The 16,515-nt window shown below is 50.9% G+C and overlaps 1 protein-coding gene across 1 annotated transcript in view; it reads left to right on the top strand.

Annotated features, from left to right (window-relative positions):
• Window positions 1–774: 774 nt before the first annotated feature.
• The window catches only part of GALNT10 (polypeptide N-acetylgalactosaminyltransferase 10), a 215,832-nt gene continuing 200,091 nt past the window's right edge, over window positions 775–16,515 (top strand). The window contains exon 1 of the mRNA XM_043464892.1: window positions 775–941. Within this exon, the coding sequence (XP_043320827.1) occupies window positions 783–941 (159 nt within the window). The 5' untranslated portion in view covers window positions 775–782. The remainder of the gene's footprint in view (window positions 942–16,515) is intronic.

Below are 16,515 nucleotides of genomic sequence, written 5' to 3'. Positions count from 1 at the left end.
GTCTACAGACGGCGTTCACACCTACCGCCGGGAACCGGGGGGAAGAAAACCAGGGTGCACAGAACCATGCGCGGGCAGCGCAGCGGCGGCCCCATTTCCCGCCTGGGAATACCAAGGCCCCGGAGGCAAAAGAAGTCCGCAGGTCCTCCGGGCCGAGCCTCGCGGTGGGACGCCACAGCCCTCCTCCCAGGAGTGAAGTGTCCGGACTCCAGTACCATTTGCATATCCCCCGGGGAGCCCGAAAACTCTTGGCTGGAGTCCGGAGCCGAGGTGGCCGGGCTGGACTTTGGGGGTGCCCGGGAGCGCGTCCCACAGCGCGCACCAGTTAGCGCCCAACTCGCCAACTCCGGGACTTTTGCAAAGCTCCCGCGGGCGGGGGAGCAGCTGAGGAGCGGGCCGCACCATCGCGGTCCGAGAGGGGGGAGCGGGCCGCCCTGGGCCCCTCGCAGCCGGGCGGAGCGGAAAGAGCATCGAGAAGCCGCGGCCCGGGGCTCACGGCTTTCGGCAGCAGACACTGAAGAGGCCGAGGCGGGACACGGAGCTCGGCGGGGCTTGCGGGCTGCTGCGTCGGCGGAGCACCCCCACCCCGCGGCGGCGGCGCTGTGGCGGAGCCCGGCTCCCCGGCCGGCGAGCGGCGGAAGTGCCGCGGAGTTGGAGCGGGGCCGGCGCCGCGGCCGCTTCTCTTCGCGGAGCTGCTGCCGCCGCCGGGCGGACGGGCGGACGCGCGGAACTGGGGGCGGCGCGGCGGGGCCGGCGGGGCGCGGCGGGGCTGACCGGCCCCGATGAGGCGGAAGGAGAAGCGGCTTCTGCAGGCGGTGGCGCTGGTCCTGGCGGCCCTGGTCCTTCTGCCCAACGTGGGGCTCTGGGCGCTGTACCGCGAGCGGCAGCCCGACGGCACCCCGGGAGGATCCGGAGCAGCGGCGGCCGCGGCCGCCGGACAGGTGAGTCCCCAGTTGCCATGGAGTTGGGAACACGCTCTCCAGGATTTTTCTTCTAGCCTTCGGTTGGTTCCTTCCTTCGCCGTCCGCTGTCTCCTCAGAGTCAGCGCCGGAGACGCCTCTGTTCTTCCCATTGTTTTAGATGGGAAAATTGAGGCTCAGAGAAGGGCAGGGATTGTCCCCGCTATTCAGAAACCGAACCAGAACTACACACCAGGGCTTCTGATGCCCATAGGTTACCATCCTCTTTCCTGTTCCATCCTCTGTTGTGTTTCTCACCTCTTCCAGCATCTCTCCCTTTTGGAAGATCCTGTTTGCATCCCCGTATCCCAGGATGGCACCTTCTTCTGGAGGTGCCGGTCCTTCTATTTGGTGTCTAGGTCTTTTCTGCTCCCCGCCCCCCACCTGCTGATCCAAGTGTTTCCTACTCAGGTCGGCCCCTTTCTTTTTTACTCATTTGCCCAAAGAGACCTCTGGACCTCCTTCCTGTCCACAGTATTCACCCTCCCAGCCTTCTTTCTTTCCCAGATCCGGTGGATTCCTTGGAAGATGCAAAGATCATGCTCTCCTTGGAGCTTTAAGCCCTGGAGAATGGGGGTGTTTGAGCTCCTGCTCTTTGAGGGACCAGGTGCCTTTGACTTTCTGGGAGTCCAGAAGTGGGAGCTGTGGTGGGAAGACCCCCCCGCCCAAATTCCTCAGAGGCTATTTGTGCCCAGGGCCCTGAGCATGGAATATCAGATGCTTTCTGTCCCTTCTCAGAATACTACCTGTGACCTCTTCTGAACTTGTCCAGGCTGATTAGGTGTGGTGTTTTTTTGTAGCCAGGACTGCGATTTTAATTATTTTTGCCTCCTCTGAACTCATTTATATATGTATGTGTGTGAGAGAGAGAGATGAGTACATATAGACTGATAGCAAAAACTCTGTCACATCACTCCTACTCTCCCAGCTCCTGGCTCAGTAGGTGCCAGTCAGGATATATATGCATGAACTGTTTCACACAGTGGGACATTTAAGTTTTTCTTGTGGGATTTGTTTTGTCTCATGGCAGGTAGATAATTTTGCATCAGGGTTGAACTTGGTCGGCAGACAGGGGAAGAGACTGACTTTGGATGGTTGCCGTTATCTTCCCAGGCTCAGGCTGCTTGCTGTCTTATGTACAGAGGGCTCTTTATGACAGGGCTGACCAATTTGAGGACAGCCTGTTGTTTTGGTAATTGTTGCAAACCATCCTGGAGAACCTGGTTACTCCTTCTGGGAGATCTTCCTGTTTGGAAGCCAAAGTCCCAACTCCCTTCCTAAACCCCCAGTTCAAACCCTGACAACTGACTTAGACCCATCTCTCTTAAATTCTGTATCCATATGGGTTTTTCCTGCATGAAATCTGTTCCCATCGTGGAGCAGCATCAGGGGCAGGAGGTCAGGGTTCTGTCCTCAGCTTTACTATAAACTTGTTGTGTGTATCCTTGATCACCTCGCATCTCCCTCCCTGAGCTCCCCTTTCTCCATCTGTGAAATGTGGTCTCTGGTCCAGTTCTCTGTGATACCATCAGGGAGTCAGTGTGGAGTACAGCAACCACTTCTGTTTTCCTTTCCTGAGGCAGGAGCCCTTTGTAGCATCCCTAGCTGTGAGGGCTCCATCCTGGACACAGCCCCAGATCAAGGGGGCATTGTCCTGCCCAAGTGCAAACTCTCCTTTGGAATAGCTGTAACCAGTTCTAAAATAGCTCCTGACATTCTGCCTCTGCCCGGAGAAAGCCCTCGTATTTCATCTGCTGTGGATGCCAGAGACGTCCTGATTTTCATTTTCTATAGACCCAGATGTGTAGAGAGAAGGTCAAGGTTAACTGCCGGTTTGGCCTGAGCTTTCAAAGTAAATTACTCTCTTGCACAAGAGGGGATTGATGGAGTAAGGCAGCCTTTGGGGCAGAGAGAGGGGAGCAACAGCTGGGCGCTGCTTGGAGCCCGTAACTGAAATGGACAGAAAGGCTTATCTAGGAAGGTCTAGTTCTTGTTCGTTTCTTTTGCTTTAGAATATCATGAAGGGGGAGAGGAACCAGAAGTGGAAAAGGGATTTGGTGGTGATGGTAGGGGATTGCAACTGATGATCTTTGCTTTAGAGAAAATATAGTGTCTCTTGGGAGCAGCAGAATGGAGCTGTTTCCCGAACGACCAGCTCTTCTAGGTGCTATAGGATTTGGCATTCGTCTGCTGCCTTTCAGGAGCACTCTGCCAAGTTTCCACACAGCCCCTTTTGTGTTTCACTCTCCTGCAGATGCACAGTGCTCGGCCTGGCCCCCAGCCCCTCTGAATGTCAGCTGGCCTTGAGAGAGGAGGCTGACTTCTCAGAGCACTGGGGTTCCGTCTCACATCCCAGAGGGCTGGAACCTGCACAGACCACGTCAGGCTGCTATCTGGGGAATCTGGCATCTGGAGCACACACAGCTTCTTTCAACAGAGCTGACCAGTTCTGAGCTCAGCTTGTCACTCTTATAATTGCTGAGACTCATCCCAGAGCACCTCACTGATCTTTCGAGTAGAAATAACTACAGAGGCTCTGGAGGGAAGTCAGACAACGGACTTTACCCGAATGAAAACTATTCCTTGCGGGTTTGGGGGAAGTTTCTCTGATAGTAACATACCCACTGTTTTAGTCGTTTAACTCTTTGATTTCTCCACTGGATTAAAGAATACAGGATTTTGAACTCAGAGGGTTTATCATCTGCTAGAACTTTAAGTCTATGTAATTCATACTTGATTATGCTGGGTGTACCACTGGAGCCGGGTAGGGCAGCTAATTTGTAAAGGACACAGAATGCTTCAAGGATTTGAGCATTCCTTTGGTCGGACAGCTGGCTTCTTGGAAAGTTGCAAAACCAAACAAGAAAAGCCAGTCTTGAAGCCATCTTCATTTTAATTTGGGGGGTGCCTCTCCTTCCTAGTCCCAATCTGTGTAACATCTGGGTGTAATTGTCTGGTCTGTTTCACATTCCAGGCTTGGGAGCTGGCTATTAAAAACCCATGTTAAAGAAATATGATGCAGTCCCTCCCCATTTCTGAGCCTTAATCTCTTATGAAAATGACTTCATTGGATAATAGCAGCTTGCAGTAGAAGTTGGGATAATGGAATACCAATGGGATAAGAAGGTGGGATAATGGAATACCAATGACTTTAATTTTCAAATATCAAGAGTTTTTCTTTATTGTGTCAGAGCTGAACTTTATTCTTAGAACATCCAGAAATCAAAACTTCCCTCCTCCCCCCACCCCTTTTTTTGGCTTCCTTGTGGCACCCCCTAGAAAGGTCACCAGGGAATGATTTATCTTCCACAGAGGGGCTGGGATCCTTTAGATTGCTAATCCCTTCTCAGTCTGCTTGCCCAGCTGAAATCTGATGCTGCTGGGGAAGGGTTGTTGATTTACCTGAGCAAATCTGACTTCCTGTATTCGTTTATCATCCTAGGTTTGCAGGTTCCCAAGGAGTCCAGCGGAGGAAGGTCTGGGAACAGAGGCCTGGGTTTTACTTCACTCTCTTGCCCTAAACTCACTGTGTGATCTCAGGAAAGTGGTTTAACCTCTCTGGGCCTTAGATTCTCCATCTGTGAAGTGAGGGCTTAGGTTCAGAAGGGGAAAGGTAAATGTGTGTCAGAAGAGCATTTCCCCTTCCCTGGCCAGGGCAGACATTGCTAATTAGTCTCTTTTCCTCAAAGCCCAGACTTTGCCTCAACTGTTTCTAAATGCTGCAACTTAAGTGGAGTTAATGGCATGTTGAATCTCATCTGCAATGGAGAGGATAGATACTTTGTTAGGTCTTTCCCAACCCCAGCCTCCTGGGATTCTGTGAGTTTGTTTGTAAGCTTGTATTGGAAAGACCTGGTTAGTAGAAGCATGTTTAAATAGGCCACTGTATCTAACTTGTGATGAGACCACTGCTTTAGGGATATGTTCATACTCTAATGCCTTCTCTCAGACTGTGTTCAACCTTTAATCTGTTGGCTTCAGTGACATGATAACAACTAATGAAATCAGGAATGAAAAAGCAGAGGCCAATTTAAAGGATAACCATCTTGCTTGCTAATCGTACCTTGTCCACGGTCAGCTCTTACACAGAGATGGCATCAGGATCTCATCACTGAAAAAATGCCCTGAGGCAAACTTGGCAGCCAGTAGTATGTCCCATGGCAGCTGAATGCTCATGAGGGTGTTTGCAGTGGGCTCTGAATTTTGCATATATCTGTATGCCATATATGGGGCTTCCCAGGTGGAGCAGTGGTACAGAATCTGCCTGCCAATGTGGGAGATGCAGAAGACTCGGATTTGATCCCTGGGTCAGGAAGATCCCCTGGAGGAGGAAATGGCAACCCACTCCAGTATTCTTGCCTGGAAAATTCCACAGATGGAAGAGCCTGGCAGGCTACAGTCCATGGAGTTACAATGAGTCGGACATGACTGAACACACACACACACACACAGGCCATATACGTGTCAGAGTCAGCAAGGGAAGAGCCGATGCCCCCAGGAGTCCTTCCTGCTTCACAGAGAACCTCTGTCCTCATGCCCAGGGAAAGAGGCAGCCTATACGTCCCTGAGTTGCTGTGGCTAAGGAGTGCTTCATGACCTTCCCTCCCAGAAATGTCTTAAGAGTAGAAACCACATCCTCTTCTCACACATAGCTAAAGCCTTGGCACTTGGAAAACAGTCAGAACGTGTTTGCTAAATGATCTATGCATGTCAGAGCAGGAAGGGTGCTACAGAAGTTATCTAGTCTAAGCCCCGCCTATTGTAGGTATGGAAACTGAGGCCTGGGAGAGGGGCTGTCAGTTGCGAGAGGGAGGGATGCAGACAGAGCCCAGTTCTTCTCCGAGTTCTTCTCTAGTTCACCACGCTTATTTTTCCCCTTGACAAGGAAAAATTTTTTTCTTAATACTTGATCCTTCTCTACGATTATATGCCTCTTGAGCCAAGATTATCAGTCTCAGTTTTGGAGGCCAGTACTTATTGAGACCGATTATCTGCTGGAACTTACTGGGTTCTAAGTGTTTTGTTGTTGTTGTTGTTGTTTTGCAGATCTATTTTTGTAAATTTTCCTCTCGAATTTTTACAGTTTTAAAGGAAGTGAAATATATTAAATTTGAAGGTGGCAGTGGGATCCAGCAGGGCAACAGAGGAGTTAAAAGGATGCATAGCATGTGGCACTGTTAGTGTTCCTGTGGTAGACAGAGCCAGTCTGTGTTCAAGAGCTGTGTCTGGTTCTGTCAGTTGAAGTTAACAATGAATTAAGTCACGTGGGCTGAGCCGAGTAAGGACCTATACTGCTTGTACTCAGTCGTGTTCAACTCTTTGCAACCCCGTGGACTGTAGCCTGCCAGGCTCCTCTGTCCATGGAATTCTCCAGGCAGGAATACTGGAGTGAGTTGCCATTTCCTCCTCCAGGGGATCTTTCCGACCCAGGGATGGAACCCGTGTCTCCAGTGTCTCCTGCATTGGCAGGCGGGTGGGTTCTTTACCACTAGCACCACTTACTGGGATATATTAATTCCTGTCATTGCAGTGGACTTCAGGTGTGGTGTGATCTAGAGGTTCACATTCTAGACTGAGCCCCTATGGTAGCAAAGAAATGGTTGCAGCTCTATCTGACCTCATGTCCACACCCAGATCCTAGAAGAGAGATTCTGTCTCTTCTGGTAGCTTCTTTATATGAGAGTAGAAACTTGTTTCCTGTATATTCTAGCAAGACTCCTTAGGTGTTATTGGCCCAATTTGGATGTAACCATGCACACTTGTCAGGAGGAAGGGCTATGCTGATGGACCTAACCCACTCTGGAGCTAGGGGTGGGGCCAGGCCACTCCAATCACAGGAGGAGCAGTTTCTGGGGACAATAACTTGGATGCTCTTATGGGGAGGAGGGGAAATAAAATCTAGGGATGAAGCCAACAATTGTCAACTCCAGAATCCTGCTGACACAGTGTCCCAGGCAGTCACTACTGGGGCATCAGATTTGGGCCTCAAGGCAGAACCTCTTTGCCATCTTGGACTCAGTTCTGGTTACTGAACCTGCAGTCTGGAGGTCCCTGTTCTCATCCCAGCCCTGCCACCCCTGGCTGAGACTTTCCTTCTGTGGGTCTCAGTATCCTCCTGGAAAAGCTCGGGCACAAATGCTTCCAGCTAATGTAAGTAGAGGGTTAAGACGAGGAGCAGTTAAAAGCTGCCTTTATTTAATCTTATGAGTTCTGCAGCCGCCTGCCTTTCCCCTCACAGAGCTGTCCCTCTCCCTCATCCCCCTGCCCCCCATTAAAAGGCAGTTCATTGAAAATTTCTCTCAAGCTGAAAAAGAACTTCTGTCTCTTCAGCTCCCACTTTTTTTTCTGCCTGGCCCTTCTTAGCTGGAGGAGGCGGAGTGTTCATACTTTGAAAGCTAGAGGAAGCTAAACAATTCCGTTTGCTGTGATGGGTGGGTGTGTATTTATGACTGTGTAGCTTTCTCTCCATGTGTCTCTCTCCTCTCTCTTATCTTTGGATGGTTCCTATTTGCTGCCCTCTGCTGAGTATAGATAGTAGAGAGAAGGGGGAAAGCAGGCCCATTTTTTCCTTCCCTTGGGTTCTGAGAGAATTCTGAGCTTCAGATGCTAAATTGTCTTCAGATGGTAGAAACCACAGTATGAAATGACACTGACAACATGGTGATGATGTGGATGATAATGAAGATAATAATGTTAATGATAGTGATTAACAGCAGCTACTGTTTGTTTAGCTGTTTAGCACTTATTCTGCTAGATGTTGGACTAATAAACCCTTTACCTGTGCATCTTGTTAAGTACTCACAGTTATAAACAGGTGGGAACCAGTGAAGGCATGGAGGCTCACAGAGGTGCAGATATTTGTCCAAGGATGCACAGCCTGTGGTTGCTGAACTGGTATTTGAGCCCATGAGTCTCTGACCCAGAGCTGAGACCAATCAAAGGCCCTGCTTTCCATGCCGCCCCTCCACCCCGAGATCTGTGCAGAGGGGAGAGACCATAGCTCTTAGACTGAACTTCCTCGGTGGCAGAGAATGAGCCCACAAGGTCACTTGGTGACCTTGAAGAGGAGCCTTCATCCTACCCTGCTGAAGCCCCATTGGCAAAGTGACTTCCCAGTCCCCCTAGATTGAGACTCTGGGGGACAGTGTGTAGGGCTCTAGTTTTGGAGCTACACTGCCTGATTCACATCCTTACCCTTGGGCAAATCACCGGACCTCCATGCTGGGGATTCTTGGCCTGTAAAATGGGCATCATGTTAACTGTATAGGGGTGGGCATTCTGAGGGTTAGATGAGTCACTGCAAGTGGAACCCTGAGCACCAGGCCTGGTACAGAAAGCACTCAGTGAATGTGGTACCGCTGCTACTTGTGGGCGGTGCCTGGCTCAGAGTTAGGGATCCATTCTTCGAGGCCTCCCTGTGGCAGAAGTAGGGAGGGATGCTTACATTGTCATTGTGTGGAAGGTGGATAGGTGGTCGGCCTCATGGCACAGACATCACCGTGGAGCAGGGCCAGATATGTCTCTAATTATTATTTGGGGATGGGAGGAGGTCATGCATGCACAGGCTTCTCTGTGTACCCCACTCCCTGACTCTTTGGAATCTGAAGTAATCATTGGCTATGCCTACCCACTTTCTCACTTGGAAGAGTACAGATCCTCTGCATCCATCTAGGTAATATTATGAGCCACTTCCAGGAAGCATTCTTTGGTTCCTCCAGCCGCCAAGAGTCGCTCGCCCTGCCTTAGTCCCCCTGAGCCTTGGCATTCTCTGCCTGCTTAGACCAGAGGCCCTTCCAGGAAGGCATGGTCTTGTCTGTCTCTGTTTCTCCCTCCCTGCCCCTGTCCATGTGTTCCATGAGCCTCTGGACCTCCATGTACCTGTTCCCTTGCCTCTGACACCCTTCGTCCCTGCCACCTGGCCCCTAAACCCAAATCACCCCTGCTGGGACAACTTTAGGAAGCAAGTCTCTCCTCTGAACCCTTTATGGAAGTGTATCATGCAGCGTAGCCAGCGTTTTTGATCTGTCCAAACCATCTGCTCCTGAAAGCAGGAACGAACCTCCATTCTAGTCACCCTCTCTTGATTGCCCTAAGTATTTGCTGAGGGACTGAGGAGCAGGCAGGTGAGTGAGTGATGTGTGCATGCTAGGTGACTGATGGCCGGGTCCAGGAAGCCTGGCTCTTTTGGAACTGCAGGGCGCTTCAGCATCCCCTAGGAGCCCGTTAACAGTGGAGGCTCCAGGGCCCACGCCCAAGGAGCCAGCTTGAGCTTGTCTGGGGTGGGCCAAGGAGCTGTGTATTCAATAGATCCTGCTCAGAGTACAGCAGGGAAATCTCTCCGCCCACATCCCCAGCTTGTCAGCACCCCCAGAAGGCGGACCTGGCTTTCCTTCCCAGGTGCTCCCTCCTTTCCTCCCAGGAACGCTTTGAACAGCTATTCCTGGGGAGTGCATTTATCTGCACTTTCTCCGAGTTGCCACCAGTTCTCCCTGAGGGACTCTGGTGTCTGTTAATAGTGGCACAGTGTCAAATGCAGACAGCTCAGAGTCCGGGATTGGCATCCGATCTGAGCCATGCACTTTGCAAATCACTTTGCAGTGAGGGGCACGGACTCTCTGGGGCACTAATGCTCCACTTTCCATTGGTGCCTGTGATCTGCCGCCCTTCCAGGATGGGTGCTGTGCCATCCTGCTGTGGGGGTAGGGGTGAGATGCCCACAAAGGGGGCAGGTACTAAACTCAGGGCCTTCCTGGGGAGGGATCACATCATGGAGACCCTCAGGGCCTCTCCCTTGATCTGGAGAGAGCATGCAATTGTGAACCAGCCCCCTGATTCCCAGGCCCAGCTCCCCTTGCTCCTAAAATGAGCACAACCAGCACTGCTTCCTCATGTCATGGTGATGATTAAATTACGTTAAAGATGAGAATATGAACAGAGAGGTTCCCTGACACATCCAGGGCCGCAGAGCTGGGAAGTGATGGAAACAGGATTCCAGCCCAGGTGTCTCCCCGGAGCGGAGCAGAGCGCACAGCCTGAGGCTTCTTCCTGCTGCCTCGCCACCCAGTGTACCTCTGACCCTGGGTGACTCCATCCTCTTCTCCAGACAGGAGGAGGCCGCAGAGGGAGGTTATCGTGAGCCCCACGAGCCTGGTTCTTGGGTCATGTGTTGGCTCTGGAATGCTCTTCCGTGAGCCGGATGCCTCCGTGCAGCGTTGCAGCAGGTCCCACAGCCACCTGGGAGCCTCACTCCTGGGCAGCTTCCCCCAAAGCCTAGTTAACCAGGGTTGTGTGTTTGGGCTGGTCCACCTCCTGGAGGAGGAGAGGCCAGAGCTGTGGAGCAGAGGGGCCTGGCGGGGCTTTGGAGGAAGGGGTTTCTTAAAGGCAATAGGTTGGAAACATCTGGTGGCGGAGTGTGCATGAAAATTACTTCTTGCTGCTGAAGCACATTGTATGTGCTCAACTGAAAACTGTAATTTTTGCATGTCTCCTCCTGAGTATTGATCAGAGTCCGCTGCTGACAGTTAAAATGTGTACATGTATGCACGTCTATTTGTGAAATAACCAGTTTCTAAATTTGGCACCTAACTTTAGTGAAAAGTTAGTGTCTTTTGTGTTTTTGGGACACCAGGGGCTATAGTTTCAATTCCTAGTTGTTCTATTGGTAATAAACCTTAATGGCTGTCTCCTTCAGAGAATTTCTTTTATGACTTTATTTCACCTTTGTACTATATTACTTAAAAAAAAAAAAAAAAAAAATTTTACACGGTGCTTTATTGGAGTTTGCAAACTGGTGGCCTGTGGGCCACATGTAGCCTAAAGGTGTGTTTTGTGTGGTTCACCCAATGCTGGCCCATGGATGGTTGGGTGTCTCTATTTTTAAATGTTAGTAAGTTGTCAGTACCTAAAACATTGAAATACTTCACATTTTTAACAATTTTCTTTTCGTGCTCTTGGGAAAGAACGGAAGAGTCTAGCATCACAAAAAGTGGCTACATCTGGGAAGCAGCTGCCCCTCTAGACAGGCTCCAGCTCTTGAGTTGACCGCCACCCCCACCACACTTTGTGATCTCAAACCTGGCTTCTTCACCTTTTCATGTAACTGCACTGGTCTCTGGGGACACTTGAGTTTGGGCGCCCTGCTTTATAAAACTTGTGTTCAGTTTGTTCTCTGTCTCATGGCAGAGGCAGGATGGAGTTTATGGTCCCCACTTGACAGATGTGACAACTGCAGTTCAAAGAGCATAAATGAGCAAGTAAGCTGAGGTTGGTCTTTCTGAGTGTAAGCCTAATGCACTTTCCAGGGGAGTGAAAACGTGGTTACTTGGAAATGTAAAATATAAGCCTTAGGCTCTTGAACAGACTCAGTTAAGTTTCTATCTGAATGACTCCTGCTCTGTGTGAGCCTAGGAACCACTTGCCTTGCCTCTCTGTCTCTCTAGAGGTTCTGAATTTGAGGTCCACCCAGTCTAACATAGTTCATTCCCGCTGTGTCAGGGGCCGCCGTTGGTTCATTAGAACTAATGTGAACAGAGTCTACTGTGTTTTCTGCCTGTGTTTCTTGGCATGTTAGGGAACCCCAGTATGTACATTCCTGTTATAGGGGGTGTTTTAGGAGTCTGTGAAATGAGAGGAAAGACACTTTTCCCAGCAGAAACAGCCTTTGGGAGGGGGGCCCTCAAAGGCATCCAGGAGCTTTTCTGGAAAAGAGAGCCTGTGTGAGGGCGGTTCACTGAATGCAGCCACCCGGGTCTCTGAGTAAAGGGGTCTTTACCACAGAGGTAGCTGCAGCTCCGGCCAATCCTCTCCCCTCCCCACCGACCCTGCCCTGGCCCCTTTCAGGAACCTTCCCTTGGTGGTTCTAGGTGGCTGCTGGTAGGGCGGTGGAGGGTGGAGGTAGAGGCCAGTCCTGGGCCAAGAGTTCCGTGTCTCTCTGCCCTGGCTCCTCAGCGGTAGTGCTGACCCCCACTGATCATTGCAGTCTCGCTGCCCGCTGTGCGCTGTGCCCGTCTTCTCTCCCCCCTGTACTGAGTGCTCTTCTTGTTCGGTCAGGTGGGTTCTTTACCACTGTGCCACCTGGGAAGCCGCTGAGTGCTCGTACTGCGCTCATTTTGCAGATGGCAAAACAGGGGCGCAGGAAGCATGAGTAACTTCTCAGGTCTGCAGAGGAAACGCGTGGTAGGACCCGGACTCACACTTCCGACTCTCAAACCTTGCTTAACTGCCTCTTAATTACCCTGTTTCATTGACGCCCGTGGCAAGTCATTTGACCTGTCTTCGCCCTGATTTCCTCACCTGTAAAGTGGGGATAATAGCTTCCTGGCACGTGAGCCGAGGACAGGTACAAGAGCCTTGTCAGCTTTCAGACCTGGAACTCTTCCTGCACCCCTCCCTTTGGGCCGTTGCCAGGTTTTGCCATCTGCTGGGTTAGCTTTCCCACTGGGAAGGCCAGAGTCAGCCCCACACATCTGGGGTGCACCTCCCCTGACCTCCCTGTCCCCAGCCTGGATCCTGGCTGGGCCACTGCTCTTCCCCTCCCCTGGCAGTGGGAGAGGCGGTGGAGCCCTGCCAGGAAACAATAGGGCACATTAAAAAGGCTGCCAGGTGCCAAGAGAGATATTAAAGGGACATTTGATTGTTTTCACCCTAATTGTCGGGCTTTTGCTCTCTCTCTCTCTTTTCTCTGTAGCAGATAAGGGAACCACAAACCCGGGTGTGGGTTTCATCCCTTTGTGATTGAGGGAGCTCTCTTTGACTTTGGGTGTGATGCACCTCTTTCAGCCCCTCTGATTCTCAGCCCTCTCTTCTCTCTGTATGTCTCTCTTCCTCTTCCCCTGCCCGCTCCCCAGCTGTCCCCCCTCTGCCGTGTGTGGCTCTCTGAGCAAATATGATGAGAGATGAGACTGCAGAAGCCATCTGCCTACCACTGTGGAATCCACGATCCTAAGGGGGACTGTTTTTCATCTGCTCCATCTCTCTCAACTGCATCCCTGCCGAATGGTCAGCCGTCATTGGCTTGAACACCTCCAGTGATGGGAGCTCACTTCCTTTAGCTGAGCAGAGTCCTAGATAATCTATTGCAGCTCAGGGTGGCCTAGAGGATTTCTCGAGTGTCCACTGCCCATCTTTGCAGGCTTCTCTCAAATCTTTCCTTTCCCAGAAAGTCTTCTCTGACCTTCCTGTTAGAATTAATCTCTGTCTCTTGGAAATGCATATAGAATTTAATTTATACAACTTTACCGGCACGGATGTTGTCGTGCTCTTTTGCCATTTCTCTAGGCAGAGGGAAGTTATACTGAATGAGCTTTCCCAGCAGGACAGCTGAGAGGGCTTGCACTGGAAAGAACGGGTCCCAGAGAGCTGCCATGTGGGCCTGGGCCTCCTCCTGTCTAGACGTTCCACCCCCAAACGTGGCCAACGTATTTTATGTATTCTTGCAGTCCAGAGAATATTTTAGGCTTTACAGGCCTTACGGTCTCTGCCACATCTTCCCAGCCCTGTCATTTTAGTGTGAAAGCAGCTGAAGACAATATATAAATGAATGGACATACCAATAAAACTTTATTTGCAAAATCAGACAGCGGACTGGTTGGCAGGCCCAGGTTTGCTGACCCCTGTTCTGTTCTCTTCCTAGTAGAGGAAATGCCTTCAACTGCTGTGTGACCTTGGGCAGGTCTTTTTCCAAGGACCCCCATCTCCCATTAAATGGATGAATGGACTCCTATGGGTTGAATCTTGTCCCCCACCAAAGACATGTTGAAACTCCAACCCCCAGACCCTCAGTATGTGACCTGCTTGGAAATAGGGTCATTGCAGATATATTTGATTAAGATGAGGACATGCTGGAGCAGCATGGTCTAGTGTGACTATCTTGTGTAACTGACTGGAGTCCTGCTGTGAGAAGAGACACAGAGAGGGAAGACGCCGTATGGAGTCGGGGGCAGAGATGGGAGCTGTGCTGCCCTAAGCCAAGGAGGCCTGGAGCTGCCAGCCGCGGATGAGGCAGAGGCTCACCCTCCCCTGGAGGCTTTGGAGGGAGCGTGGCCTTGCCAACACCTTACTTTTGAATTTGTAGCCTCATACTGACTGACAGAGACAGTTTTTTTTTTAAGCCACATAGTTTGAGGGAATTCTTTATGGCAGCCCTGGGAGGACCATTTTCTCATCGGATTGTTTTCTGTGTGTCATGAGTGTGTTGGTGTGAAGATGGACAAAACACTGTTAGCGAAGGCAGAGATGATTGTCCTAATCTCTTCCAACTACTTCAACTCCTCTTTAGTTTATGGGGAAAATCCTTACTTCCTATGGAGGATTAGCTTATTACCCTGTACATATGTATTCTTTAGCTAAAGTCATTCTCCTTGTCAAGAGATCAGCATTTTCGTTTTTTTTTTTTTTAAAGGAAAAAAGAAAACCCACTTAGCCATTAGCCTTGAATACCAATAAGTAAACGTGTGTTACATTCTGCCTTTTACTTAACCGTATTGTCTTTCTTTTTTTTTGAGTTCCAACTACCCTGGTTTCAACAATTTATTTTTGTTTCTGGGCCCCCATTCTATTGATCTGGGGGGTGAGTGGGGGCAGTTATTACTATGTGATAGGTACAGAAAACAGCCCCTTCCTTCAGAGAGCTCCTGGTCTGTAGGGAACACAGGTTCACAGTGCTGTGGTACCCAAGGCAGAGCAGCCTAAATACGGTGGGCAGGAGGGGTCAGCCAGGCACTGTGTGGCGCCAGGAGGAGCTCAGGAAGGCTTTCTGAAAGGAGGTGACTTTTAGGGTGGCCCTGGGACGGCGGAGTCTGGTGGGCTGCTGTCTATGGGGTCGCACAGAGTCGGACACGACTGAAGCAGCTTAGCAGCAGCAGCAGTGAAGAAGGTTAGGAATTTGGTGAAAGCGCCATGTAGGAATTGAAGTCTGTCAGGTGGCAGAGTCACTGAACCTTTGGATGCTCAGTAGAGAGTAACTGCAAGGAGTGACGGCTGGGTCACAGGGGCTCTGCCTGGGAGGCCCGACCTCAGGACATGGGGAAGCTGGGGACAGAGTTTTCACAGATCACCTTGACCGGATCCAAGGTGTGCCTCGGAAAGGTGAATGTGGCAATGCAGAAAGCACCGGAGCCCAGAGCACCAGGTGGAAGTCTATGGGAGTGGAGGGAGAATGAGTCCATTCATTCATCTGCTACACCCTGCTGTGGGCCAGCCACTGTGCCAGGAAGCGAGACCACCAAGATGCCTGACTCACAGCCCCCGAGCTTCAGACACTCATGAAGATGACTCCTCTGCAGGCTGCTTTGGTAAGACACAGTCCTAAGCATTTTACATACATGATTGTTCTTAATCTTCACAGCAACTCAATGGCCAGCACACTATAAACATCCCCATTTTATAGATGAGGTCACTCAGCACCAAGGACATGAAATGTTGCCCCCCAGTCTACAGCTGGTCACTGACGGAGCGGCGGCCGGCCTGCAGGGTCCTGAACTTTCACCACTATGCCAGCTGCATCTCTCGGGATCCAGTGGGATCGCCCTGTGGTCGCACAGGTGCAGGGTTCTGTGTGAGCTCACAGGAGAGCCAGTTAACCCGGATAGGCAGGGGGGTGGAACAAGGAAGACTTCCTGCAGGAGGGACTCATGATCTAAGTCTTTGACAGCAGAACAGGGCTGGGGAGGGGTGAGGAGCACAGGGGTTCCCAGCAGAGGGGAAGCACAGCCGGAAGCCTGGAGTGGGGAAAACCACGTGGTGTGTACAGGGTCTCCTGAGTTCAGTGTTGTTGGCCTCTGAAAATAAAGCCAGGAATGGGCCTGGAAGAGGCTGGGATGCTGGTGGGGCCAGGTCCATAGGCTGGATTCTAAACAGTGGTTCCCAGAGATGTGAAAGGTATTAGGCAGAGAAATCAGGTAATCAGATTTACTCTCTGATGGGTCCTGGAGATCTAGAGTTGAAAAAGACCTAGAAGTCATTTATGTCAGCCATTGTCAGATGTCTGCACGTGAGGCCAGGTGGGACAGGGCACTCCCAGGATAGCACTGCAGGGTCAGAGCGCTCCAAGCCTGGGACGAGGCCCAGAAGACTCAGTCTGTGGTTCGCTGGCTTTGGGGCCTGTAGTTCTACTTCATCCAACATGTCATGAGCTAGCAGATTCTGACTGAATCCTGGAATATGCCCAGGCTGACTCTGTGCCAAACACCTGAAATTGCAGGAGGAAGGGTCTCTGCTCTGTACCCCAGGAGCTGGGCAGGTGGTTCCGGGGCTGGGTGGGGAGAGGATGCACAGTGGCCTTTGAGCTGATCTGTGTGCTGTCCCCTCTTAACCTCACTCCCTCCCCACTTCACCTGCAGAATTATGAGGTCACAGATTTACCTGGGTTTGAATCCCAACTCTGTGCTTTCCTACCTTTGAGACTTGGGGAAAGTTATTGAATCTCTTTGTTTTTCCTCTGTTAAAATTTTTATGTAAATCAGGATTAAATTAATTCATATACACAAAGCACTTGAAACAGTGCCTGGCATATAAAAAGTGGTACATAGATGCTGTTATTATGTCAGGTCCAGAATTT

This window comes from Cervus canadensis, chromosome 4, assembly GCF_019320065.1.
Source record: "Cervus canadensis isolate Bull #8, Minnesota chromosome 4, ASM1932006v1, whole genome shotgun sequence".
Classification (NCBI taxonomy): Eukaryota; Metazoa; Chordata; class Mammalia; order Artiodactyla; family Cervidae; genus Cervus; species Cervus canadensis.
Note: the sequence above shows the minus strand (reverse complement) of the source record. Positions and strands in the feature narration are given on the sequence as shown.